Consider the following 25,484-nt stretch of genomic DNA (forward strand, 5'->3'; position numbering starts at 1 on the left):
GGGGAGAGCATGCACTACTGCTTCTTGTCTTTTTCAAGGGCTCACCTGATTAGTTCAGTATCACTTAATGATGGTGCTTAGAGTCAAAGGATTAGGGACCTTCAATACATATGCAGTACCGCTTTTGCCACATAATGTAACATAAATCACAGGAGTGATATCCCATCATATTCGCAGCCCAGACCACATGCAAGGAGATGAGATTAGACAGGATGTGTCTCCAGGAAGAGGGATTCTTAGGGGCCACCTTAGAATTCTGACTACCACCATTTCTCACCTCAAGCTCTGGGTCTCTCTGCTTGAGGGATTTCTCTGGCCACAGGAACATTGGAGATACACTAAGTGCAAGGGATAATCTCAACCAATGAAGGAAAGCCTGGTGGATAAATACCCCGGCTTCCAGGTCCCTTGGTGAGACAGTTCTGAGGTGTGAGTTCCCCAGTCTCAAAAGGCAACCCTGAGAGATTGCAGCCCATGTTCCTAGAGCAGCTACTCACCCACGAATGTGCCTTCTATTGTCTCAATTCTCAACTCCCTGCCACACTTCCTGGGGTCATCTCCTAAATACAAGACTAGCCCCCACATCAGTATCCCAGGATCTGCCGTTGGGGAAACCTTATTAAGTCAGACTTGAACTTCATTCCTCATGTCCACTTTGCCTTTCCTGCAGCAGCCCTGTCAACCTTTCTCCTTCTCCTCAGGTCTCAGCCACCTGCGCTCACCCCAGCCCTCCTGAGGCAATGACCAGCCTGCCTGATGGAACCCGGGCGATGGAGGCTGCTTCTGTTTCCTTCCTTCTCCCGCAGGTTTCCTTCCTTGCCCACTGCTCTCAACCCCTTTCCCCGTGTGCAGAGACAGAAGGGCTCCTCCCCGAGGCGGTCTTAGATTCCATGCCTCCCTTTCTCCCTGGGGACCCTGCCTGCCTTCCATCTTGCTTCTCTTCCTCACAAGCCACTGGCTCTTCTCCCTCCCACCAACATAAATAAAAGCTCAAGTCTCCCCTGAAGTAACTCCTTCTTTGGTTCGGCCGGCCCCAAATGCTTCCAGCCTGACACACCTTCCCTCAAATCGTGATCTGTGCCCCCAGCCTCCACTTCTCCAACGCCAGGGGCTGCCCAAGCCCGTGAGGCTGCTGCTTCTCTCCCAACCCCACAGAATCCGCCTCCTCAGGCACCGAGGGGCTCCCCTTGCAGCATCCTTAGCTTTTCTTGGTTTGCTTCTCCATCACTTTGTTGTCGCTGGAGGATTTGAAGATCCTGTTCCTTACTGAAACTGTCTCCTCTCTTGGTTTCCATGAAAGTGAGTTTTTCAGTTTCCCTCCTTTCCTGACAACTCCTTTGACATCCTTGTCTTCTCCTTTCTTCCCCATGCCCGAGGGTTCTGCTCCCCAAGCCTCCACCCTTTCTCTACGCATGCCTCGGCAGCCTGCCATCCTCATAGCCTACCTGGCGCCCCACACTGCTTCACACTCTCCTCCGGCTTCAGAACCAGTTTCATCCTGAGTCAGGGATGAATGGCTCAGTGCAAATCCACAGTTGGAGAAATGTGACACCCAGGCAAACAGGCTGTTGACGAGCTTTGATGTCTTTCCTTGTTTTGCTGAGACTCCACTTTGTGTGACCAGCTCCCCACCCTGTGCCTCCAGGACCAGGGACAGCAGCAAGTGCCCACGTCGCTGAGTGTACCTGCCAGGCCGTGCTGAGAGTTTCTACATTATTTTATTCGCTTTATTTCATCCTTATGATGGTCATGTGGGGTGAGAACTCTTTTCTCCACATTTTACACATGAGTAAACTGAGGCCAGAAGGGTTAAAGGTTTGGCCCAGGTGGGTTCCCAGCCCCCACTGCCTTCTCATTTTGCTGTGCACACCACCGTCCCACCTCCTCCACTGCATCTCCAATCCCTCTCCTAAGCTTTCCACCCATGTGGTCACTGCCTGGCAGATGCATGCGCCACAGGCTCCCAAAGGGTCCAAAAGCAGGCTTCTAATCTACTCACTCTACCAGGCTCTGTCCACACTGCACTGGAGTCCCTCTTAGCACCCTCCACGGCTCTTCACTATTTGGTGACAAAGGCCAGCTTCCTTCCCAGGGGTCCTTGGACTACAACCCCCATCAGACTTCCCAGCCCCTTCTCACCCCTTCCCACGTGGTCCATGCAGACACCCCAACTCCTCACTGTTCTATGAACGCATCATGCACTCTGCCTCTGGATTTTGCACATGCTCCTTTTTCTATAGAGAATACTCTGCCCTCTCTCCCAGACAGACTCCTATTCATCCCTCAAAGCCCAGCTCAAATGCCCCCTCTTTGGACAATCTTCCTTTGTGCTTCACTGGTTCCACTGTGTTACCACCTGTTAAGAACTGCAGCCACTCATGTGTGTGACTGTCATCCACACGCCATTGGGAGCTCCTGGAAAGTGGGGCCACTGCATTGCCCATTCTTGAATCTCCACTGCCCAGCCTGGTGCCATATTACTGTTAACAGATGTTTATAGAAAGTTCATTCAAAGTTTCTTCCCATACAGTATTATGGTATTTGATCTTGACAATTAAACTGTGGAGAAAAGGGAAGACTAAGTGATGGACGAAATCGGAAGACAGGCTCTGCTCCATCCAGGAACGCCGGGAAGACAGCATTAGTCCCTGTATGAGTTTGCTGGGGCTGCCATAACAGAGTACCATAGACTGAGTGGCTTAACAGAGATATATTTTCTCCCAGTACTGGAGGCTGAAGGTCCTAGGTCAAAGCGTTGACAGGGCTGATTTCTTCTGAGGCCTCTCTCCTTGGCTTAGAGACGGCCGTCCTCTCCCTGTGTCTTCACGTGGTCTTCCTTCTGTGCCTGTCTGTGTCCAAATTTCCTCTTCTTATAAGGACACCAGTCAGATTGGATTAGGGTCCCTCATTACCTTATTTTAACTTAATTACCTCTTTATAGGACCTCTCTCCAAAAATAGTTACATTCTGAGCTTCTGGGGGTTAGATCTTCAACATATGAATTTTTGCGGGGAGGACACAATTCAGCCCATAACATCCCCACTTGGCAGTTGGGAAGGTGATGAAGATCACATGCGTGACCTTCTAACCATCCCTATACGCCACCAGTAGCCCTCACTGTCCCTACCCCTCTGCCTTTCCACAAGGCCTAAGGGTACCCAATAGGGGATGTGGCCTTAGCCATCAGCATCCCTCCAGCCTTTTCATGTCCACAGGAGCCTCAAGCTCTCGGCCATCTTGCTTTGGATGGAGGGGGCTGCTGAGGGTGCCTCCCTGAGTGTCCTCATGCAGGAGTCTCCCCCCCCGTCCATGTGTCTTTGTAGATGGAAACCCTCCCAGGCTCCCTGCCATCTGTCTCCCTGTGCACAGCTCTACCCTCCTGGCCATGCTGGCGCTTCTCCCTTTGGTCTTCATTGTCTTCTCTTGTTCCCTAATCGTTCGCTGGTGTGGTCTTGTCACTCCAGTAATGCTACCAACTCTTTGAAAGTGGCAGCTGGGCTTCACAATGTCATTCCTCACAGCCCCTGACTTAGCCAGCCCCATCCTAGGCATTCAATAAATACTGGTTAAAATAAACCAAAATGCATGGAAATGCTTCAGTTCCATTGACTCACTTTACAGAATTAAAAACAAAACCTAAACTTTGGGAGCAAAGCCTCAACCAGCCTCGGATTTCCTCCCTCCCCTCTCCTTGACAGGCTGAGGCCTGAAGGGAGAGCACAGGGGTCTCAGGCACATCTCGGGAGGCAGCTGACCGTCTCCGCCAGGGCTCCAGCCCCCCTTCTCTCGTCTCCCCGCCCCGTCCTCTCTGGGTGCCCACCTCATACACACACCCCCGTCCTTCCTTTCCAAACACGTGGCAAGCCCTCCCAGGGCTGAGCGGTGCAGACAGGGGCGTCTTGCATCTCTGAAAGGGAGACTCTCTGTCCCACCTCAGCGTCTGCTCTTCCCAGTTCCTCCCCACGCCTCAGCCCAAGTTTCATGCCAATAGGGATGTTTCACAAAATAGGTCTCTGAAGCCCTTGTCTGAAGCTGAGTGCCCTGAAAATTGCATTCTCTTAAAAAATAAGTTAGAGAATACTGTTACTTGATTTTCCTCCTGGGGATTCCCAATCTAAACACATAAATTAAAGGCTCTGAGAAGTCCCACAGTAAAGAAATGTGTTTATCTTTCCTGAACTCGGCTTTCCCTACTTTGTGATTGCACTCCCCATGGCCCCTTCATTGCTCCTCTCCACACACGTGATGACTTCTAATATCCCAGGGACTCATGTGGAACTCATGGGCTCGTGAGTAGGGCAACAAGTAGAAAGTGGCTGATGGAGGAAAGGGGAGGTACCAGAAGAGATGCTGTAACAGCACCACCATCGTCACCATCAGCAGCAGCAGCAGAAGCGGCAGCGAGGTGGCCGAACCCAGCCTGTCAACCTGTCTTCGGGCTCCCAGATCAATCCGTGAAATGGAAAGAAGCAAGACTCCCAGGCCACATGTCCTTGGGGTGTGGAAGGGTCACAGGCGGGAGGAGAAGTGAGGTTTCTGAAGTAGCAACAGCAGCAAGGCTGCTGGCTTCATCCCCGCATGGCTCCAGTTCTCAGTCTTTATTTCTGCCTGTCTCCCACCCTCCCCACTGCGCACCACCCCCTGCACCTCTCAGCTCAGGCTGAGGAAAGACCCTGAAGCCTCAGAGCCCAGCCCAGGGCCCACAGAACCGGGAAGAGAGCCCGAGGTTGCAGTTAGGGTGTGAGGTGGCGGAGACAGAGAGCAGGCTTGAGGCGTTGGTATTCTGTTCAGAAAGGCTGTCGGGACCCATATCAATAGACTGATATTCTTCTGATGAGGTTTCTTCCCTTGGCCTGAGGGAAAAGCCTGGGAGGCGGAGTACAAGGGGAACAGCTTGAGATTCAGGAGCATGTGGGCTGCGGCTCCCGGGGGAGAGCTGGGGGGAGTCAGCGCTGGGGGGGGGGGGGGGGGAGGGGGAGGGGGAGCGGGAAGCCGGACTGGGGCCAGCTGCCCTGTCCCTCCCGGCCCCATCCTGTGGCAGCCAGGTGGGCGGCGGCATCTGTTGGCAGCTCTGGGTCAGGGGCGTCCACTGGCTCCCCCGGCAGGTCTTGGTGGGAGGGCGAGTCAGGCACTCTGTTCCCAGGAGGGGATGGCGGATCTTGGGCTTAATGATGGGCCTGCAGTACTGGCAAAGCGGGGATCACTCTGCCTGCTGGGAAATGTCCTAAGGAACCCAGCTGAGCTCAGTTACGGAGGTAGATTTCCTGCTCTTTTCCACATCTCAGGATTAATCCAGAAGCCTGAGCAGTGCGTGTGATGAGGCTCAGCAAAGTGGCTGTGGGCATCTCCAGGCTCCTTTGGAAGCCCCGCTTTTCCTCTGGAGTAGGTGCCCTGGAATCTGGGCCAGCCGTACACATTTCAGCAACTCGATTACAAGAGACAGAAGAGGCCAGGTGTGTGGCACCAATAAAACCGCACACACCCTGTAGTTCCCTCTGCCTGTTGCTGGTTTGTGCATTTCCCCACCACACCTCCCGAGAGCAGTTTGTTTCCCGGAAGCAGCAGAAGAGAGGTCGGGAGAAGGAGATGCCTTATTGTTGTGAATGTGATGGACGTGGTGGCACCACAGGGGACTGGACACCAAGGCAAAGACTCCAGTGTCTGATGAACTTACTGGTTGAACTTACCGCTTACTGGTCTTTGGCAGGTTATCAGCTTCTAAGAGTCTCTGTTTCTTCATCTGTGAAATTGGATCACGGTACCTGCACTCATTGATTTAACAAATAATATAAACATATAAATCCATACTCTGGCGTATTCTAGGTGCTGGAAATCAAGCAGTAAACAGAACAGTCTCTCCTCTTCGGATGTTAATAGTCTAACATGGGAAGATGGAAAACTCAGCAATGACATCTGTGTCAGGTGGTTATGATACTTAGAAGAAAAATAAAGCCGGGGTGAGGGGTAGGGGAGACAGTGTATGCATGTGGGGATGACTTTTCTTAAAGGACAGTCAAGGAAGGCATCTTTGGTAAGATGATACTTAAACAGAACCTGGAAGAACATGAGGTGCCATATAGATGTCCAGGTACGGCAAAGAGCTAGTTCAAAGGTGCTGGAGTGGGAGAGTGCTTGGCAAGTTCAAGGAGCATGAAGAAGCTCTGTGTGGCTGGAGGGGTGGGAAAGTGGGGGTCAAGGAGAAGAGGGCAGAGAGGGTGTGTGTGTGTGTGTGTGTGCACGCACGCAGGGGCTGGTTGGATCATACAGCCTGGCAGGGTTACTCTAAGTGAGATGGGAAACAACTGGTGGCCTGGAGCAGAGAAATGACCTGATGTACATTTCACAAGGACCACTCTGGTTGTTCAGTGGAAAGTAGATTTTAAGACTGTAAACTCGGTGCTCTGTGACGACCTAGATGGGTGGGATGGGGGGGAGGAGGGAGGTCCAAGAGGGAGGGGATATATGTATACCTATAGCTGATTCACTTCATTGTACAGCAGAAACTAACACAACATTGTAAAGCAATTATACTCCAATAAAAAAAAACAACACTGTAAGTGGAGAAGCCAAAAGACCAGGTCGGAAGTGATTGCATCTCCAGGTGAGAGAGGAAGAGAGCTTCAATTTCAGCAGTGGTCATGGTGATAAGTGACCGTCAGAATCTGGAAATATTCTGTAGGTAGAACCTGTATGATGAGCTAGTATGAGGGGTGGGTTGGGCGAATAGTGAGACACAAAGAGAGACCTCGAGATTTTGTCCTGAGATTGGGATTGACACATACACACTACTGTGTATAAACTAGGTAACTAATAAGGACCTACTGTATAGCACAGGGAACTCTACTCAATACTCTGTAATGGCCTGTACGGGAAAAGAATCTAAAAGAGAGCAGATATATGTATATGTATAACTGATTCACTTTGCTGTACGCCTGAAACTAACACAACATTGTAAATCAACTCTACTCCAATAAAAATTTAAGAAAAAAGAAACAACACTTTTGCAATAAAAAAAAAAGATTTTGTCCTGAACGATGGGTAAACTGGAGTTGTCACGTATTGAAACGGAGAACTGGGTGAAAGGAGAACCCCTTGGTTGTGGGGTGCAGGAACCAAGAATTTGGCTTCAGGCGCATTAAACAGCAGTAGTCACTTGGATACCCAAGTGGAGGTGATGGGTAGACAGAGGCGTGTGAGCATCTGGGGCCCCAGGAGAGGCCGGGGCTGGGATACGATCATCAGTGTGTAGTTCATTAACAATCTTGGGGCTGCATGAGATCATCAAGGGAGTGAGTGAGGATGGAGAAGAGGAGTGGGTGGGACATTCCAAGGTTTAAAAGTCAGAAAAATGAGACAGAACCAGCATGAGAGTCAAGAGAGCCTGCTTAAGACGGGACATAGTACAGAGTGGGTGCTCGGTAAATCACAGCCACTGCCATCACCATGACCATCGGTATTTTCATGGTCAGAGTACGGAAAAGTGAAGTTTGAAAACAAAATAGCAAGAGTTCAGGAGGACGCACTTCATCTACTTTTTCCTCTTTTCCTTCCCTTTCTTCTGGTTGTGCATCAACCGTGGTCTCAGACTTCCAGCTACTTACTAGAAATAAAACAAAACCATACAAAACTTCTGGGCACCTTACAAGCCCACAACTCAGTTCAAAATATTCAAGAAGAGCTGAGGTCTTTGGGTTGTTGGTAGGGTGAGTAATCACTGAACAGAGTCAGGGAACTGGATGTGACTTTCTCCTCTTACCAACTCACTATATGACCTCAGGCAAGTCCGTCCCTGCCTCAGTCCTGGAGGAGGATAGAGACTTCCATTCAGGGGAGAATACTGATTAGCTCATCAAGTTTCCTACTTGGATGGCATCTCTGCCATTTGCTTTTCTCGTCACCAAAGCATATAGATCCTACCCTCAATTATTAAAGCAAGATAGCAGTGCTTTTGATTTCCCTCTGAGAGTCTAACCTCGAATTGTTGGCTGTTTAGTACTTACAAAGTCTGGGAGAGGAGTGCCCTTTAGGAGTGACCATCCAAGGTCCCCCGCCCCATCCACCCCTGTAGGCACTCTGAGGCAGATGCCTCTCACTGGCCTACCAGAAGGCCAATTACTTGAAACATATTAGTTTATTTCCTTGTATAATTATATTCACTGAACTGCATTTTAGGAATCATGCCCTTGGCTTTCATTAAACATCCTTGAAATAGTCATGCAAAGTTCACTGCTGCATTTGCACGAGGACTACTGTTGCAGACACGACCTATACGATTCTGGAAAAGACTTCCTGAGTGTTTTTGTGAAGCACAAGTCTGCAGGATATTAATAAAAGTTATGGGAAAAGTTTAGTGAGTTTGGAAAAAAAACCCAGGTGTTTTCCTTAAAGGTTATCTAAGAGGCTTTACTAACAAAAAGTACGGTGGCTCCTTAGAAAGAGGATAAACTGCAAGATTTCCCATTTTGTCGACCCTTAGAATCCTGTTTTGGTGGTGCAGCTCTTGGGATCAGTGCTCTGAGCACCGAGCAGAAGAGGCTCTGAATGCTTCCAGCTCAGTTAGTCAAGCACCGTGAGCTGCAACAGGGAACATACAGACAGGAGGCTACGTAAGCAATTGACAGGGGAGCCTGCAGGGGGATGAGCAGCGAGTGGGCAGCTGGCTCTTGCGTGCACAGCGATCCTGGGTGCCTGGGGTCCCAAGAGGCTTTGCAACGTCCTGGCTGCATCAGATATTAACTTTGCTATTCATGGAGCTAGGGGTCCTAGTCTCAAATATACCCCTCAGTGACCCTCCTGTACAACAACACACAAAGTTAAAATATTTTAAAAAATAATTCATTGTTAGGAAAAGGGCACAGAGACATGCGCTGTGTTTACTGTTTCATGGGCGAGATGGGGAGGAATGCCACTCGCTCCGACAGCTCACTACCTAGGAAGACCACTGAGAGTCTCTCCCCTCCTCTCCCGCAGCTGGAGTCTCTCTCTTTCACTTCCTAACGTGTACACCCCGTCAACCCTGAAATTTCAGCCTCCGAAGCTCCGAGAAAGCCCCTTGGGGAATACTCTGCTCCTCCCTTTCACTGGGCAGATCGACCAGCACAGGTGTGTGTGCAGACTGCCTGCCCTCCTATCCATGCAAGGTTCATTATTTAGAGGCTAATGATTTCATTTTAAAGTGGGAAGTGAAATATGTTTCGCTAAAGCTTCCAAAGTGAGGGAGGAAGGAGGGAGGAAGAGGGTAGGTCAGTGGGTAAATACGATTGCCTGATGGTCTGGGTCCAGCCATCTTCCTAAGGCTGTGTCTTTAACTGGGAGGTACAGCAAGATGATCAATATCACAGGCAACCTTAGGAGAACCACACCGGCCAGCCCGGATCAGCAGAGTCCGTGTGGTGAGATTTAAGGGGGTGCTTAGTTGGCCCTCCAGCTGTAAGTGTTTGCCAGGTGACTTGTAACTTCACCACTGGAGCTAAATTCCTTTGACTCTTAGGGCTCTTTCTGCATTCAAGAGCCCTTGGAAATGAGAAATCCCTGAAATGGGTTGTCCCCTGCTGGCAGCTAACCCTGACGCTCAGGAGTAGAGTTGGGAGGAACAGGACGCCGTGTACCCGGGGTCCTTCCTGGGTGTGTGTAACTCTGAGGCTAAGATAGTGAGACTGGCAGTTTAAGAAGAACCTCCAGGACCATGTCACCTACTGGCAGGCGGAGTAAGGACCCTGCAAGGTGGACAGACATACCTCTTCTCTTATCACTTGAGGGTTTGAGAGAAGAGGCACCGGGAGTTTAGCCTGAGCCCTTCCCACAGGTCTAGAGGTGGGAAGAGAGAGGGATGGGCTTTGACCCTGGGCGGCTCCTCCCTCCAGGCCAAGACCCTGGAGGAGATTTAGTTTGTATCTTCAGAGGGGATGGGGTGCCCAGGCAGGTGACTGAAGACTTTCTCTCCGAAGGACCCAGCATTAGAGAGCTTAACAGCCCCAGACCTCGCAGGCCGGGAGAGCTTCTGGGCGTCCTTCCGTGGAGTCCCATCACCTCCCTGATGGAGGCAGACTGGGTACCAGGACCCTGCGGTGAAGCCGACTGGGGAGCAGCTTCCTCCAGCCTCTCCAAGCACAGACGTCAGCGGCGAGGCTCAGACTTGGTGGCTGTGCTCTGTCTCTGCACAGGCTTGTGTACGCACAGCGGGGGACCCACGCAGGGGACCGGGGTGGGGAAGCACACAGGGGGAAAGTGTAGAGTGGATGCAAGTGGTGGTGGTGATGCTGGGGCAGTGCGAGCGGACAGTGGCTCTCCTGGAGTCTCCACCCCTCGGCGGGCTGACGTGGGACCTGGGTACGGACAGTCCACGTGGAGGAGCAGCTACTCAGGGCTGCCCTGCCGGGGGGGCGGGCGGTGCTGTCAGGCGGGGGCTGCGTTCAGGGTGGAGTTGTAGCAGAGAAGTGGGGTCACCCCCCTTGGAAGCTTTGAGAATGCATATGAGGAGGGGGCTGCGAACGGAATCGGGAAAGGTAAGGAGTGCCAGCTTGCTGGAGTTGGGTGCTGGCACGGGTCGCCTTGGAGTCGTGGGAGCGTTCCCAGGAACATCCAGGGGATCGCCGCCGGGGCCCCAGTGGTCCCACAGGCCTCCTGAGGCTGGCTGTGCTGTGCTGAAGCCCATATCAAGGGCCCTGGGGATGGCAGCAGAGGCCAGCACGGTTGAGGGTCCCCTGCACCCACCTCATCTCTGCAGGGACCACAGAACTGCACGCACAGTGGGCGTTCTTCACCTGCTCGCAAAAGAGCTGGGTCATTGCATGCAGCAGGAAAGGCTTGACGGGGGGTGACGGGAGGGAGGGCAGGAGCAGAGATTTTCCATCTTGATGGTTTTGTTCAAGGCCAGCCCAGAAGCAGCTGACGTTGGCTTCATTTATCCAAAGGGCACGGCGAGTGACCCTCTACAACCCAAGGATTCTGAAATATTTAGAAGCTCTAATGTTTGGGTGGGAAGAGAACCTCTTTTGGATGAGAAGCTCAATTATTCAGGAAGGGAGAGCTCCCGTTGTCTGGGGCGTAGGGGGGGCGCCTTCCTGCTGGGTTGGCGGGGTGCCGGGCACGGGGCACCCTGCCTGGGACACTTGCCCTGCTCTGTGGGTGAGGCCTCTCCCACAGTGCTGGGCTCTGGGGGACTTTTCTCGTGGCCAAACTCTTCGTGAAAGTGGCACAACGGCCTATTTCTTCCAACAGCATCTCTGGTTCAGCCTAGGGTATGGTTCGAGGTTGCATCTCTTGTAACCCCCCCTTCAGCTGCTGTCAAGGGCTGGCACCCGAGTTCTTGAATTCAGGCTGATGTGGGTCCTGCTAGAGACTGCTGTCATCTGCACATGTCAACAAATGTGTATGCAGGTGTGGACCAGCTGGATCTCTCTCCTTCTCTGGGAAGCGTGGTTTTCAGCAGCGTCAGGCTGGGAAGACAGACATTTCATTATCCCCGAAGTCCTGTGCAGGCAGTTGTCACACAGTGTTCCAGCAGCGGCCCACGGCTGGCACAGAACACTGCAAAGCTCCGTGTAGCACAAGTGACCACGGGGAACGGGTTGAGAATCCTGCTGCGTTGTACACGTCTCCTAAGGGAAGAACATTAAGAAAGATGAGCTCGCCGCGGAACTGGCGAACTGTGTGGAAGGAGCGGGATCTGTAGAGCTCAGCAGCGGCGAGCTCCTGGCTTGGCCAGTTCGGGTCTCCCCCTGTAACTTATGAGGGTGCGGTGATGTTTTCCCAGATGTGGTCCCCGTGTACAAAACAAAGAATCGCTTTGCACAAAGCCAGAAGGGATACATTGAAAGAATTATCAGAAAAGAATAATACATAGGAAATGTTTGTGCTCGCATGCAAGGAAACTTTGTGGGGTATCTGTGGCTGCCAAAGTGACATCTGGCAGGATTAACTGGATCACCAGAGCCAAACAATGAGGACTGGGAAGGCAGCAATAACTGTGAGGCCTGGGCCCATGTGGGGGCAAGATTTTGAGAATGACCACTTAGGTGACAAAATGGGATTCCCAGGCACCGCAGCTCTGGTTAGTTTCTGGTCTGGAGCCGGATCCTCTCTCTGATGCAGACGTGGGAGGACGGAGCGGCAAGAGCTGCCCAGCTGCTCATCTGGGAACTCATCCTCCAAGGGACTCTGTCCCTCGTTCTCCTCCCGTACCTGGAGGCGGCAGTCAGCGGGCAGCACCTCTCACAGCACCCCACGTACACCTGCTGAGACCACCTGCTCAGAGCTCCTCTTTTGCCCAGCCCAGCATACCTGTTGCACCTGTCTGAAGACCCGCCGCACGTTTCCTCGAAGCACACCCCAGAGCTCTTTCTCACTCCAGCCACGCCTCAGCAACTCCTCTATCAGTACCGGGTATATGGACACGTCCTCCAGCCCCTGCGGGAACCTGTGTGGCCACCAGCCAGCCAGCTATTGGGCCTCAGACCTGTTCCCTGGTCCTGAGTCAGAACCAAAGCCCTATGTGTCCAGGGTCCACTGAACCCCAGCCCTGGTCAGATACAGAAAATGGAGACTTGGAGAGAGTAAATGATTCACTCCTGCTCTTCATCCTTCAGAGGAAGGCCCCAAAAGCGCCTCGACTATTCGTCAAAAGTCATTGAATTTTACTGTTAAGATCTATGCGTTTCACTGAATGCAATTTTTGCCTCCATTTATAAAGAGAAGAAAAGCTTTTTAAGAACTGGGTTGACCCCCCCCCCCTGCATGCACAGACCCAGCTGCAGGCAGAGAGGATGGTCAGCCCAGCCCAGACCTTGCTAAGAGTCTGCTCAGAGGCCGTGGGTCTGCTGGCACTGGATGGGTGCAGATGCTGGGCAGATGAGCTCTGCGTGGTGTTTTAGACAAACATGATGATCTAGAGTAGGGCCAAACAGGAGAGCCCAGGAAGCAGACCCTGGGAGAGGGGAGATACCAGTTGGGCCAGCACACCTGAGGCTATGGTCAAGGCCATGAGGACCACAGTGTGGTGGGCACGGTGGCTGTGAAAGCCCCACTGCTGCCCAGCCAGCCCGAGACAAGCCACGGGGAAGCACTCACCGGTCAGCCCCGTCATAATCTCCGCCAATCCCGATGAACTTGCATCCAGTGACTGCCCTGATGTGGTCGAAGTGATCTGAAGAATGGGAAGTCAGCAGTGTGGGGCTTCCAGGGCAGCGGTGGGGGTGATGACTGGCCTCTGTTGATTCCCCTTTTTGCAGCCTGTAGGCCAAACAGGCCAGTTCCTTCGTGGACTGGCACCGAGAGTACCAACTAGAGGGCCCTGAGGTTTGATCTGAAGTGATCCCAGCTGGCTCTAGACTGGACTTCAGATTTGGAGTGGACCCCAGAGCCCCCTGTTTGGGCCATTTCCCACCCACGATTCACCCTGCCTCCCAGTCTCCTTGAGAACCTGTGGGGGCTCCTTTCCCCGGGTGTGGAGGATGAGAGAGGAACAAGAGTACAACTGATGAAGACCCCAGAGACCTAAGGAGCTGTCCAGTCCCTTGGCCAGAGGTAGGGGCAGTGCGCTTTAGGAGCCCCTGCAGAGGCACAGTTGGGCAGCACCCGGGCTCTGTGTCTGACAGCCTCCCTGATACCCATCAGTGTCGCAGTTTTGATTCCGTGGCTCCAGTTCCACATGGCACCAAGGTGCTGTGTACCATCCATTATTGGGTTTTTGGGAGCCGTACTTATCGCCAACAGGTGGGTCAAACCACTGGGGCTCTTCTGAAGTCCTCCCCAAGTTTGGACCCAGCTTCAGCTCCAAATCAGAGTTTTCAGAGAGCCCAGGGTGAGTCTCACCTGCCACAGTAGGCACGTTGGCTAACGGGTTGCACTGCAGCACCCGCACGGACAAGGGCACCATCACGATGCCACCGTTCTTCTTCTGCAGGGGCGGACCGGTGGACAGTCAGCTTGGCCCCCAGCACAGCCACCTGCCTGTTCACGCTCTCGGCCCCTGTGAGGAAGGTGTTGAGGTCAGAGTCGTCTCCTCTCTGGGTTTGTGTGAATGGAGGAGCCACAGCCCTGGTCTGGGTGGTGTCTTGGCCCTGGGTTTCCAGGTTTGGAGGAGTATCTTACCACCTAGACCCCCACCTAGGGCTCAAGAGTTCAGGGGCTGTGGACCGTGGGTTTTGGGGGCAGAAGATATTTAACCTGGGGTTTGAGGAAATTGAGGGAGAAGAGGCTCAGGTTCAAGGGCTCCCGGTTTGAACCTCTTGCTTTAGGTTTGAGGGCCAGGGCAGTCTCTCACCAGAAGCTGCAGGATATCATCAGGAACATTCCGAGTGTTCTTGCACACACTCCGGGCAGCTGAGTGGGAGAAGATGACAGGTGCCTGTGACACTTCTAGGGCTCATCGTGCCACAGCATCGAGACATGGGACAAGTCCACCATCATGCCCAGGCGGTTCATTTCTGCCACCACCTTCTGCAGGGACAGGATGGGGAGAGGTCATCAGGGCTGCATTTACCTTGTGTGCATTTATCTGTAGGGAACAGGCGGGGCTGGACATTCATGTGGGGCAGGGTATGGAACCCGGGTCCTTACCTCGCCCAAGCCGGTCAGCCGACTGACATTGCTGTAGAAGGGGTGGATACCCTTTGCTGAGCTCTGTGCCCTGCAGGATGGCCAGGAGGCCGTCTGACTGGTGGCCATGACTTGGCTACAAGAGCCTAGAAAGAGGTTCTGTCGAACCGTCTACACCTGCAACTCCCTGGTGCAAGAGGAGGGACCCAAACTGGGCTGTGCCTGGCAGTAGGAGGGCCCTTCTGGGAATTCAGTCTTGTTCTGCAAACCTCCATTCCCCTCCCCACCCCAGGTTCAGGGCTGGATCCCAGGGGTAAACTTGCTTTGGGCCCCAGCGTGATCTTGGGCAGATCCCTGCCTCACTGGGCCCTTACCATCTGCACTGCGCTCACCAGGGCGTGTTCCAGGTGTGGGTGAGTGTCACGTAGCGCACACCCAGCGCACAGAAGGTACGCAAGATGGAGAGGCTACTGTCCAGTGAGTGGCCGCCCTCCACACCAATGAGGCAAGCCAACTTCCGGGTATTGTTGAGAGCTGGGGGCAGGTAGGTCAGATGATCATTTTCAGAGGCAGGGGTAGCTTACTGAAGTCCCTAGCACCTACCACCACCAGTCTGTTTACCTTTTCTTTTTTTTTTTGGCCGTGCCGCGCAGCATGAGGGCTCTTAGTTCCCCAACCTGGGCTCAAACCCGAGCCCCCTGCAGTGGAAGCATGGAGTCTTAACCTCTGGACTACCAGGGAAGTCCCCCGTCTACCTTTAACTGAGGTCACAAGCTCCAGCTCAGAATAGGAGGCACACATAAGGCAGATGAGGTCAATTTGCTCCAGGGTGAGGTGCACAGCATCCCGTTCGTGGGTCTGGCATGGGACGTAGGCTGACCAGAACTGAGGGAAGGCCAGGGCTTGGTTTGGGCTTTGGAACTCCTTGGGCTTCTCATAGCCTCCTCAGCTGGCACAGCACTCACTGTGCCTAGAAGTCACATGGAATGCGTTGCTTTTCCTGTGGTACTTGGATGCCCGTCAGGTTGGCTTACTGTGACCCCTGTAGCCCCCAGCATCCATGGCATGGCACTTTCTAGGTCACTATGGTAACTTAGTTCCAATGTGACTAAGCTGTGGTCTCTGAGGCCCCCAAACTGCCCCACATTCCCCAGCAGCCATGGTGGCACCTTGTGTGTCCCTTTGGTACCTGGGCACCCACGAGACCGTCTTTCAGCCTGTCCAAGCTGGCCTGGCCGTGGCTGAAATTGCACAGATTAACATCCTGGAGGCCATTGTGGTAAAACTGCCTCAGGACCAGGGGCATGTCGTTGTGGCTGGAGGGAGGTCAAGGCAAATGGGTGGGCTCCCTAGGTCTTGGGATCAGGCAGGACACATTGCCTGGCCTGGGCCAGCCGGGGGGTCCCCCACCTCCCACTGTCACACAGACTATACTAGGAGCAGCTGAGGCCTGGGCTGAGGGCTTCCCACCAGGGAGGGGTGACAGAGAAGGGGAGGGGCGTCCATAGGTGATGGAGAGGCCATCCAGGGGTGGTGTGAGGGGGTCTCCCCGCTAGCTCTGCATGCTCCGGACCTCCTCCCCTGCCCGGGGCCAGGCTAGGCCCCCGCCGGCCCCCACCAGCCCGCACACACTGCAGCCCCCCGTCCGCAAGCGGGAAGTCCCGCCTCAGGGCCCGCGTGCGCTCCCGCGGACTCGGGGTGCTGGAGGTGCCCGGCGTGGTCTGGACGCGGGTTCCCGGCCGCAGCAGCAGACACAGCAGAGGCCGCTGGCTGAGTGCGCGGGGACCTTCGAGGCGCCCGGCCGCAAGCTGCGCAGGGTCAGGCAGGTGGGCAGAGGCGGGTCTGAGAGGGGCGGCGGATGGGGTTCTGCCCGTCCACACAGGCCACCCAGCGGCGCGGCCTCGCGAGGGGGGCGGGGTGAGGGAGGGGATACAGAGTCACAGGGCCCTGCGAGCCGTGTGCGGAGAGCCGCGATCCGCGAAGCCCGGCAGCCCCGGGGCGGCACTGCCCTCCCGCCCCCTGCGCAGAGGCAGCTCCCGCGGGCTAAGCTGGCCTCTGCCGAGAGCCCACTCGCCTCCCGTCGCGGGTTCCCTCCGCCCCTGCGCCTCTTCCCACTCCCGCTGCTCCGAGGGGGCGCCCTAGGTTGCTCTCCCCCGCCTCTCACCTTCCTGGCCAAGCTGGGCCGCTTCTCTCAGAGGGCCACCTTCAGCCCGAGGCCTCCCGGGAGCGCACCTCGTCCCCATCTGCCTGCAGCCGGCCCCGCACACTCCGAGGGCTGCGTGCGAGCGTCTCTGCGGCCACAGGTGCTCTGGGCTCCCGGTGTCCCGGTACGGGGCCCTGTGGGCTGGTGTGGGGGAAGAGAGAGTTTCTGGAAATGGGGGGGTAACCTTGTGAGCTCTGGATTCAGGAAGGGGCCCTCTGCCCCCGACCTTCTCTCTCCACCTACTTGACTCCCCAGCCTGCATGACCATTCTCTGGGGACTTCAACCAGCACCCGGGAACTCTCGGGAACCCCCCCCACTTCTGTCAGCCAGCCTCAGGGAAGAGCGCCCTCAGGAGCTGCTACACCTCCCCAGGGCCTGAAGAGAGGGACTTTTGGGATGTGAACTGAACACCTTCTGGGGAGAGTCCACGACCCTCTTCCTCAACAGAGCAGGAACCCAGTCAGTAGGCTATTTGAGTGGAAGGAAATGAAGTCATTTCCATGGCAGCAGAGCCCCCATCGCAGCAACCTTCCTCCCAGGGCTGCTGGCCGAGCTTCTGGCCAGGATCCCTCCTAGCTCAGCGTGGAAGGCCTGGCCTCGTGGACAAGTATAGGTTCTGAGGAAAGACCTGGCACCTGGGTTCTGCTGCTACACTTGCCTTATCTCGTGGCCCTTGTGGCTCTAGCTTTCCCAGAAACCTCAAGGGCTAAGTGCCTGTGCTTGCTCAGAGGCCGCACGCCATTCCCCATTGCCAGCCTCAGACCCTCCCCCTAGCTGCCTCCTCTGGGGACCCCCTCCCCCCAACACACATACACACACACACACACACACACACACACCTAGAGGGGATGTGCCTTCTCACAGAAGCTCAACCACTGAGATGCTTTAGGGACTGTGCCCAAACTCCTTCATCCCCAGCCTCTCAAGTTTTTGCTCTGATCCCTGGCACCCCCTGGAGCTGTTCCACTTTTGGAACCTTTCCTGGGTAGCAGGAGTGCCTAGCACAGGGGTAGTGACCTAAGTGTGAGCACTGGCGACCCTAGAAATCTGTTACAGAAAAACATTGAGCAGTAAGGGACCCCCCTGGGGACAGAAAGGGCTGGGAATAAAGGAGCATGTGAACCTCGGGGCAGGGTGCGTGCTGCTTGACTCTCCATCCTGTTCTTGCTTCAGGGAGCAGGTCTTCCTGGGTCTCTCTATCCTGCCTCCTGAGACCCCAGGCAGGAGGCTCTTTGGGAAGCCACAGATTGCTGCTTTCAGGTTCCAAAAACCCAGCTCCCCCCTGGTTTGTGGTGGTGGCCGCTGACAATGGCTCAGGGCAGGAGCCCATGTGGTAGACTGCTAAGGCTTCTCTGCACCCTGTGTCTGCTCCTGCATCCTCCTCGGCTCGCAGAGTGCAGACTTTTCTGTCTTCAGCTGACAAAGGGGCCCCTGAGGATTGAGCAGAGGAACGTCACGTTTTCCTCCAGGCCAGCTTCAACCCTGGGATGTTCAGGGCAGACTCTCATTTCAAACGTCAGTTTCTGAGGCTCCTTGCTTATGGCCATTTACTGTGGAAGGAGGCTCCTGGCTGAGGAAGGCTCAAACAGAACGACGGTGCTCGCTTCGGCAGCACAGATACTAAAATTGGAACGATACAGAGAACATTAGCATGGCCCCTGCGCAAGGATGACACGCAAATTCGTGAAGCATTCCATATTTTTATTTAAAAAAAAAAGAAAAATGTTTAAAAAAAGAAAAACAGAACGACGCAGGTTCTAATCTGTGGCAGTGGGCAGTGGGGGGACGGGGTGGGTCACAGCAGGAAGAGGCATTCGCTGCCTTAGGCAGTTAAACCATTGCTCTCTCTTCAGAATGGCTCAGCCAGCAGGATTCTGTGGGGTCTACCTCCTGGCATCATGCTGCAATCGCCGGATTTTGGGTCTGGGGCAGCCCAGATCTTTGTGCGACTTTTCCGGAGAGTGCTTTCTCTTGGGAGCACGTCTGGGGACTGGCTTCTCTGCTTCCACCTTTGCTGGCGTGGCCAAAGGAACATCCCCGTAGGCCCGGTAACCAGGCAGTATGTCTCCCCATGCCAGCCCAACTGCGTTTCTCCACACCCTCGGTAGAGGACATGGTAGTGACCAGGGGTAGGGGGAGAAACGGGAGCCACTGCTGCTGCAAAGAAAATCAGAACTGATCAGTCACTTCTGCTGTACACAGCCTCCTGCCAGAATTTCCCTCTCTCACGTCTCTCCCAGTTTCTGGCTGAAGACCTTTAATCTACTTGACATCCAGAACACAGCCTTGGCCCATCACCTCTATGAGTCCCTAGAGAAGGGACACTGGCTGCAAAAGTAATTCCTAGAGCCTAGGGCTGCAGCACATGAGGAAGTCTCTTCACCGTTTCCAGGGAAGACAGTAGAACCCGAAAGTCACTGCAATCATGAGCCTCTCCATCTCTCCCTTCCACAACAGAGAAAACATTTCTTGCAGTCTGTCACTTCTGAGGCTTTCATGGAAATGTCTTTCAAGTTTTGGAAAAAACTAATCTAATAAAAATTGGTTAAGGACCCCTCCCACCTTGGCAACCCCTCTTGGGCCCCATTTATACTGCCTGTTTCAACCACACTGAACTCTAGCCCTCTGATACTTTTATGTAGATTAGAACAAGGCCAAATACTGAGGCAGAGTGATCAGGAGACTGAGAACCGCGTTCTGGGTACCAAGTCTAGGCTCACATCAACCCAGCCTCCTGGGACACCATCTCCTCAGCCCCCCAGTCTCATTAGCACTTCAACACCCCTCTTGGTTCTTCCGGTCTTCCCATCAATATGGCACCACCCTCTCCCCTAGAAGTAAAAATCATTATAATCCTCTCTCTCTCCACCATGAAAGGATGAGATAAAGGCTCAGCAGCAGCCCCCGTGAAACACATGGTCAACACTGTGAAGAGGTGTTACTAAGGCGATTTGGTCCGACTCAGAGAAGGAAAGAGACAACTCTGCCCTTAGCCTGATCAGGCCCACAGGAAAGAAGCACACTGGGGGCAGCCTTTGAGAGTGTGGCAATGCGAGAGAACCTTCTTTAGGAGGGGACTCCCTGTTGCCGACCTTGAAAAAGCAAGGATGGGACATTCGTTTACTGGGGCTGTTACAGAGGGGATGTGCCCAGAGGTTGGGCTACCCTGCTTGAGAATCAAAGCACCTTCTAGTCCGAAATGGCTTGAATGCTCCAATCGCCGGATTTTGGGTCTGGGGCAACCCAGATCTTTGTGCGACTTTTCCGGAGAGTGCTTTCTCTTGGGAGCACGTCTGGGGACTGGCTTCTCTGCTTCCACCTTTGCTGGCGTGGCCAAAGGAACATCCCCGTAGGCCCGGTAGCCACCAACCAGGCAGTATGTCTCCCCATGCCAGCCCAACTGCGTTTCTCCACACCCTCGGTACACGACATGGTAGTGACCAGGGGTAGGGGGAGAAACGGGAGCCACTGCTGCTGCAAAGAAAATCAGAACTGATCAGTCACTTCTGCTGTACACAGCCTCCTGCCAGAATTTCCCTCTCTCATGTCTCTCCCAGTTTCTGGCTGAAGACCTTTAATCTACTTGACATCCAGAACACAGCCTTCGCCCATCACCTCTATGAGTCCCTAGAGAAGGGACACTGGCTGCAAAAGTAATTCCTAGAGCCTACGGCTGCAGCACATGAGGAAGTCTCTTCACCCTTTCCAGGGAAAACAGTAGAACCCGAAAGTCACTGCAATCATGAGCCTCTCCATCTCTCCCTTCCACAACAGAGAAAACATTTCTTGCAGTCTGTCACTTCTGAGGCTTTCATGGAAATGTCTTTCAAGTTTTGGAAAAAACTAATCTAATAAAAATTGGTTAAGGACCCCTCCCACCTTGGCAACCCCTCTTGGGCCCCATTTATACTGCCTGTTTCAACCACACTGAACTCTAGCCCTCTGATACTTTTATGTAGATTAGAACAAGGCCAAATACTGAGGCAGAGTGATCAGGAGACTGAGAACCGCGTTCTGGGTACCAAGTCTAGGCTCACATCAACCCAGCCTCCTGGGACACCATCTCCTCAGCCCTCCAGTCTCATTAGCACTTCAACACCCCTCTTGGTTCTTCCGGTCTTCCCATCAATATGGCACCACCCTCTCCCCTAGAAGTAAAAATCATTATAATCCTCTCTCTCTCCACCATGAAAGGATGAGATAAAGGCTCAGCAGCAGCCCCCGTGAACCACACGGTCACCACTGTGAAGAGGTGTTACTAAGGCGATTTGGTCCGACTCAGAGAAGGAAAGAGACAACTCTGCCCTTAGCCTGATCAGGCCCACAGGAAGGAAGCACACTGGGGGCAGCCTTTGAGAGTGTGGCAATGCGAGAGAACCTTCTTGAGGAGGTGACTCCCTGTTGCCGACCTTGAAAAAGCAAGGATGGGACATTCGTTTACTGGGGCTGTTGCAGAGGGGATGTGCCCAGGAGGTAGAGACTGCTTGGACTACTATTTTAGAGGTTGGGCCACCCTGTTTGAGAACCACAGCACCTTGTATTCCTAAACTGCTTGAATGAGCGGGTGCACGTTAGGACAGACGAAGTCAGGCCTCATTGGAGCCGACTGCCTTTGGGAGTGGTAGAAGGTAAAATGGGAAGGGGAATGCTCTGGAGGAGGTTTGTCATGGCAGGTGGGCCAGCACGAGACCATCCAGATTCTCCAAGGCTCCAGAGATGACTTGGCTGGGAGCATCCCTCTGATGTGGTGCGGGGACTCCTACCTTAACAGGACCTGGCTGGGCATCTGCGGGAGGCAGAATCAATGGTTTATTAACTTAAGAGAGCGAGAGACTCACCTGGGGGGTTGCACAAAACCACTTCAAAAGACTTGTACCTGGATTCTTGAGCCAACCCTCAGAAAACTTATCTAGATCTGGAGTAGGGCTCTGGAAGCTGCACTTTTAATAAGCTTCCTGGGCAGTCCCACCACAGTGGTCCATGGAGAGAGTGACCAAATTATTGTGTATTCTCGGTTGCTTTTGGGAGTCAAAGTGGGCAATGTGCAAAACTGCAGCAGGCATACGTATAAACAGGGAATAGTCAAGGCAAACAGAGGGGTAGAGTTGTTCTATGCATGAATCAGATTTGAGGAAAGCTAGCCTGGTGGTTAAAGAACACAACCCTTGGGACAGACAGACCAGACTCTGTCCTACTTACTTGTGTGATTTTGACCAAGTTCTTTTATCCTTCTGACTGTTTCTTCATATGGAAAAGAGCTATGGCTGTACATTTAGCACAATATTCTCTTTTGGCAAAGGTTGCTCTGGGTCCATTTGTGTTCTCTGCAACTTAATCCTTTCCGGTGCGCAAGCATTTTTAAGTTGTTTGGTGAAGTGTTACATTTGACTTTCAACTCTTCATTACTTTGGGCAAAGCTTATATAATGCTGCAGAGACTAGAACCTATGCAGAGATAGTGAGAGGATGTGATAAGCTTATTCTGCCGGTTTATCAAAAATTTAACCTTTTCTCCTCTTCCTCCGCCTGCCACCAAGAGATGAGAAAGAAGGCAGAGCCTGGAAATGCACACCAAGCAATACTTCTGTGTCAGTTTGCCTTTTATTCCTCTGCCAGTACTTCCCAGAGAGATTTCACCAAAAGTGCCTAAGCTTGCCATGGCCATTGTTGTGAAGAACATTTCTCTCTATTGCTAGTCACATCCCCTTTTCCTTCTCCTGGGTGCTTAATGGATGTTTGGGGGCAGGAAATAAAATTTAAACTAAAACATGAAATGAAAGAGCCTTCGTCCTAGGTGTGGTAGTTTGGAGTGTGAATCTTCTCAGTGTAGTGAATTCTGCCCCAGTGCAAACTGTTATTAAGGGACACCCATAGAAACATCGCTTATTGGTAGAAACCATGACATAATACAGAGCCAAGATCGACTTTATTCTTCATGTGAAAGACTACAAAGAGCCATGCTCAGTAGTTTACCCTCCAGTGTTGGCCAGCAGCTTACCTTTTGAAGCCAGACAGCAGCCCGGGCCTTCAGAAGGTGACTAGGCAGCCCACAGCACCCTACTGACAAGTGTGGTCACCCATCCGGCACAGAGGGAAAGGTCCCTGTTGTGGCATCATATATAAGCCCGCTGCAATAAGGTTTGCTGGTGCAAAGGCTCTCTCACTGAGGAGGACCCTAGTCCTGGAAGGTTTCTCCTCCGGCGAGCTGCCAGCTCAATCTTCTGAACCAGGCTCACGTCCCAGGGATGGGTCACAAAGCTGACGACGGTGCCTGGCACCTCGCTCCACACCCGGCCCACCCTCCCTGCTCTGTGGATGTAGTCTTGCAGGGTGAGAGGGAAATCATAATTGATGACTAGCTCCACCTGGGTGCTGTCCAGGCCCCGAGAGGCGATGTCTGTGCAGAGAAGTATGTCTCGGGAGCCCTTCTGGAAGGACTGGAAGATGCCTGCTCTCATTGAGGCTGGCATCTGTCCCTGCAGTCTTAAGTGTTGGATTTTGTGGTCATCCAGAATATACCCCAGCCAGTTCACAGTGCTGGAGCAATTACAGAACACCAGAACAGTTCCTGCGGGGCCAGTCCTATATGCTCTGTCATGCTGCTTGAGGATCTGCACCAACCCAGTCACCTTCTCTGTTCCCTTCAGCCTCATGAATGTCTGTCTGACATGAGGCATGATGCAGTGGAACTTGTCACTGGTAACGGTAGTTAGAGAGTCTAAGCTGGCAACTTTACTCAGCAGCTGGCCTACACCTTCGGGAAATGTGGCCCCCACCAGCACTAACTGAGCTTTGGGATTGAAGGGGTCTTTTAAGTCAGCTGGGCCTTCTGCTATATGGCTCCCCTCCAAGATGTAATCCACCAGTTCCAGGAAGCTTTCATCCAACAGCGTGTCTGCCTCATCCAACACCAAGAAGGACAGCTGCTCCAGGCTGATGAGTTGAGTTTTCAGGGCCTTCCACAGAGCCCCCGGAGTGGCCACTAGTACATCTGCTGGAGGTTGTTTGGACAGTTGCAGCCTAATCCTACTTATGCCATGGCCTCCCCCTAACTCCTGCACCTGGAGGCCCAAGGAGCTGCCCAAGGGCTGGGCCACGGCCCGCACCTGTTCGGCTAATTCTCGAGAAGGCACAAGAACCAGGCCTCGAGGAGCAGGGATACGACAGCGGTCCAGGCTTGGCTGGCCCAAGAGCCGTTGAAGGAGAGGTAGCATGTAGCCGAGAGTTTTGCTACTGCCGGTTTCTGCGGCGCAGAGGATGTGGCGGCCGCGAAGGAGTGGGGGAATGGTACTCGACTGCACGGTTGTGGGCCGAACAACTTCGGGAGCAGCCTCTTGTAGTGCGCTCAGAACGCGGAGCTCCAGACCCAGATTGGTGAAGCTGCCCTTGGGCGAGAGGTTCCGCAGCGCCGGAGCCTCATGTTGCGCGCGCTCGATGGAGAAATGGTCCCCGTGGGCGCGCCGATTCCTCCAGCCGCGCGAAGCGAGTGGCGCGGGCTCCCAAGGGCCCAGCGTGAGGCGTGCCGGCTGGTTCAACTCCGGTCGCCGCGCTGAGATCAGCAGCGGCCCAGGTCGCACCAGCACCGGCCGCGGGGGGCTCCGCTGCCCGCTCTGCCGCTCTTCCTGCCGCCGCTGTAGAGCCCGCGGGATGCGCACCACTGGCAGGGGCTCGTTGGGACCGCGGACCGTCAGGTCCCGGCGAGGCGCCAGAAGCAACCGAGCCGCGAGCAACAACAGCCGCAGCCGCCGTGCTAGAGCCATATTCCCCTTGCTGTGGGAGAGGCGCACGACAGTGACATCACGGGCGCGCCAAGGCCTCGCGGACGGTGGCTGGCGCGGCTCAGTAAGGCCCGCGGAATTGGCGAACTGTGTGGAAGGAGCGGGATCTGTAGAGCTCAGCAGCGGCGAGGTCTGTAGGTCCAAACAGGGGATGGTGACTCCAGGCCCCCGCCAACCTTGGGGAAGGGTGCGCGGTGGAGGCAGGACTGGGGACCGGCGATACGCGGCGATGGGGCCCTGGCATTATGAAACAGGAGGGCGGAGGGCTTCTGGCGATCCGATGTCCGATCCCTGCAATGCTCTTTTGTCGCCCTCACAGCTGCTGTCATGGCTTGGCCAGGTTGGGTCTCCCCCTGTAACTTATGAGGGTGCGGCGATGTTTTCCCAGATGTGGTCCCCGTGTAAGGTCTTTTAATACAAGTATTTATTGAGAGTCTGAGTGAATGGTCAGGCCTGGGGGCCGAGACCAGGAGTCCGGAGTCGTAGATCCAGGCTCACCCTTCCCTTAGAGCTCCCCAGAGAGCTGAGGGCCCTGAGGGCAAGCTGATGGCCTTCAGCGTATCTTCTCTTAAGTCAAGAGAACTCATCTCTTGGTACTTTTCCCCTTTCTTTTCAGCTGAGGTTCATTCTCCCCTCCCTTGTCACCCTTTCCAACTTCTCATCCTGAACCCACTGCTTTCTTGGCTAGTTCACCTCCACCGGCTTTCCAGTCAGATACCTCAATTCCGTAAACAGCAGCGAGGAGGGTCCTGCTACAGGTTTGTGGCTTGTCTCACAAAGCCATGGTCAGGCAGGATATTTTACTTGAATTCAGTTGTTCAGGTTGCCAAAAAGCCTTACACTGCTGGTACTTCTTGAACGGATTCCGAAAATGGGTGTCAGATCATTTCTGTAATTTCCAGTGCCTGGGGTAGGAGATAAGGTAAACGTGGATTAACCACCTAGGAGGTTCTTAACATCTGGAG

At 53.9% G+C, this 25,484-nt stretch overlaps 2 protein-coding genes and 1 pseudogene across 11 annotated transcripts in view; 1 reads left to right on the top strand and 2 right to left on the bottom strand.

The window, feature by feature from the left end:
* Nucleotides 1–11,712: 11,712 nt before the first annotated feature.
* On the bottom strand, nt 11,713–16,349 carry LOC309651590 (dipeptidase 2-like; annotated as a pseudogene). The gene is made up of 10 exons (XR_014268720.1): nt 16,009–16,349; nt 15,728–15,854; nt 15,294–15,423; nt 14,931–15,072; nt 14,560–14,629; nt 14,264–14,439; nt 13,813–13,897; nt 13,069–13,144; nt 12,283–12,418; nt 11,713–12,183 (listed from the first exon to the last, which is right to left on the bottom strand). The product of XR_014268720.1 is annotated as a dipeptidase 2-like (transcript).
* A 3,790-nt stretch (nt 16,350–20,139) lies between these two features.
* LOC309651511 (putative ATP-dependent RNA helicase DDX28) lies at nt 20,140–24,633 on the bottom strand. Of its 4 annotated transcripts, none has more exons than XR_014258201.1 (2): nt 22,740–24,633; nt 20,140–20,216 (listed from the first exon to the last, which is right to left on the bottom strand). XR_014258201.1 is itself a non-coding variant. In XM_082444350.1 (1 exon), the coding sequence occupies exon 1, from the start codon at nt 24,499–24,501 to the stop codon at nt 22,855–22,857; it is 1,647 nt and encodes a 548-aa protein (XP_082300476.1). In that variant the 5' UTR covers nt 24,502–24,633; the 3' UTR covers nt 22,649–22,854. The 4 variants fall into 4 exon arrangements, 1 of the variants encoding a protein (XP_082300476.1); XR_014258202.1 differs by having other exon boundaries at nt 20,175–20,213; XR_014258203.1 differs by lacking the exon at nt 20,140–20,216 and adding an exon at nt 21,376–21,528.
* ASH2L (ASH2 like, histone lysine methyltransferase complex subunit) overlaps nt 24,540–25,484 on the top strand; it is a 41,556-nt gene continuing 40,611 nt past the window's right edge. For 4 of the 6 annotated variants that reach the window (XM_082444341.1, XM_082444340.1, XM_082444346.1 and 1 more), the window contains exon 1: nt 24,540–24,649. The gene's annotated coding sequence lies outside the window, so the exon portion shown is untranslated. Of the gene's footprint in view, nt 24,650–24,838; nt 24,921–25,484 lie in introns of all 6 variants that reach the window. The other 2 variants (XM_082444342.1, XM_082444344.1) reach the window with 2 other exon arrangements.

Source organism: Balaenoptera physalus, assembly GCF_965194825.1.
Source record: "Balaenoptera physalus genome assembly, chromosome: 21".
Taxonomy (NCBI): Eukaryota; Metazoa; Chordata; class Mammalia; order Artiodactyla; family Balaenopteridae; genus Balaenoptera; species Balaenoptera physalus.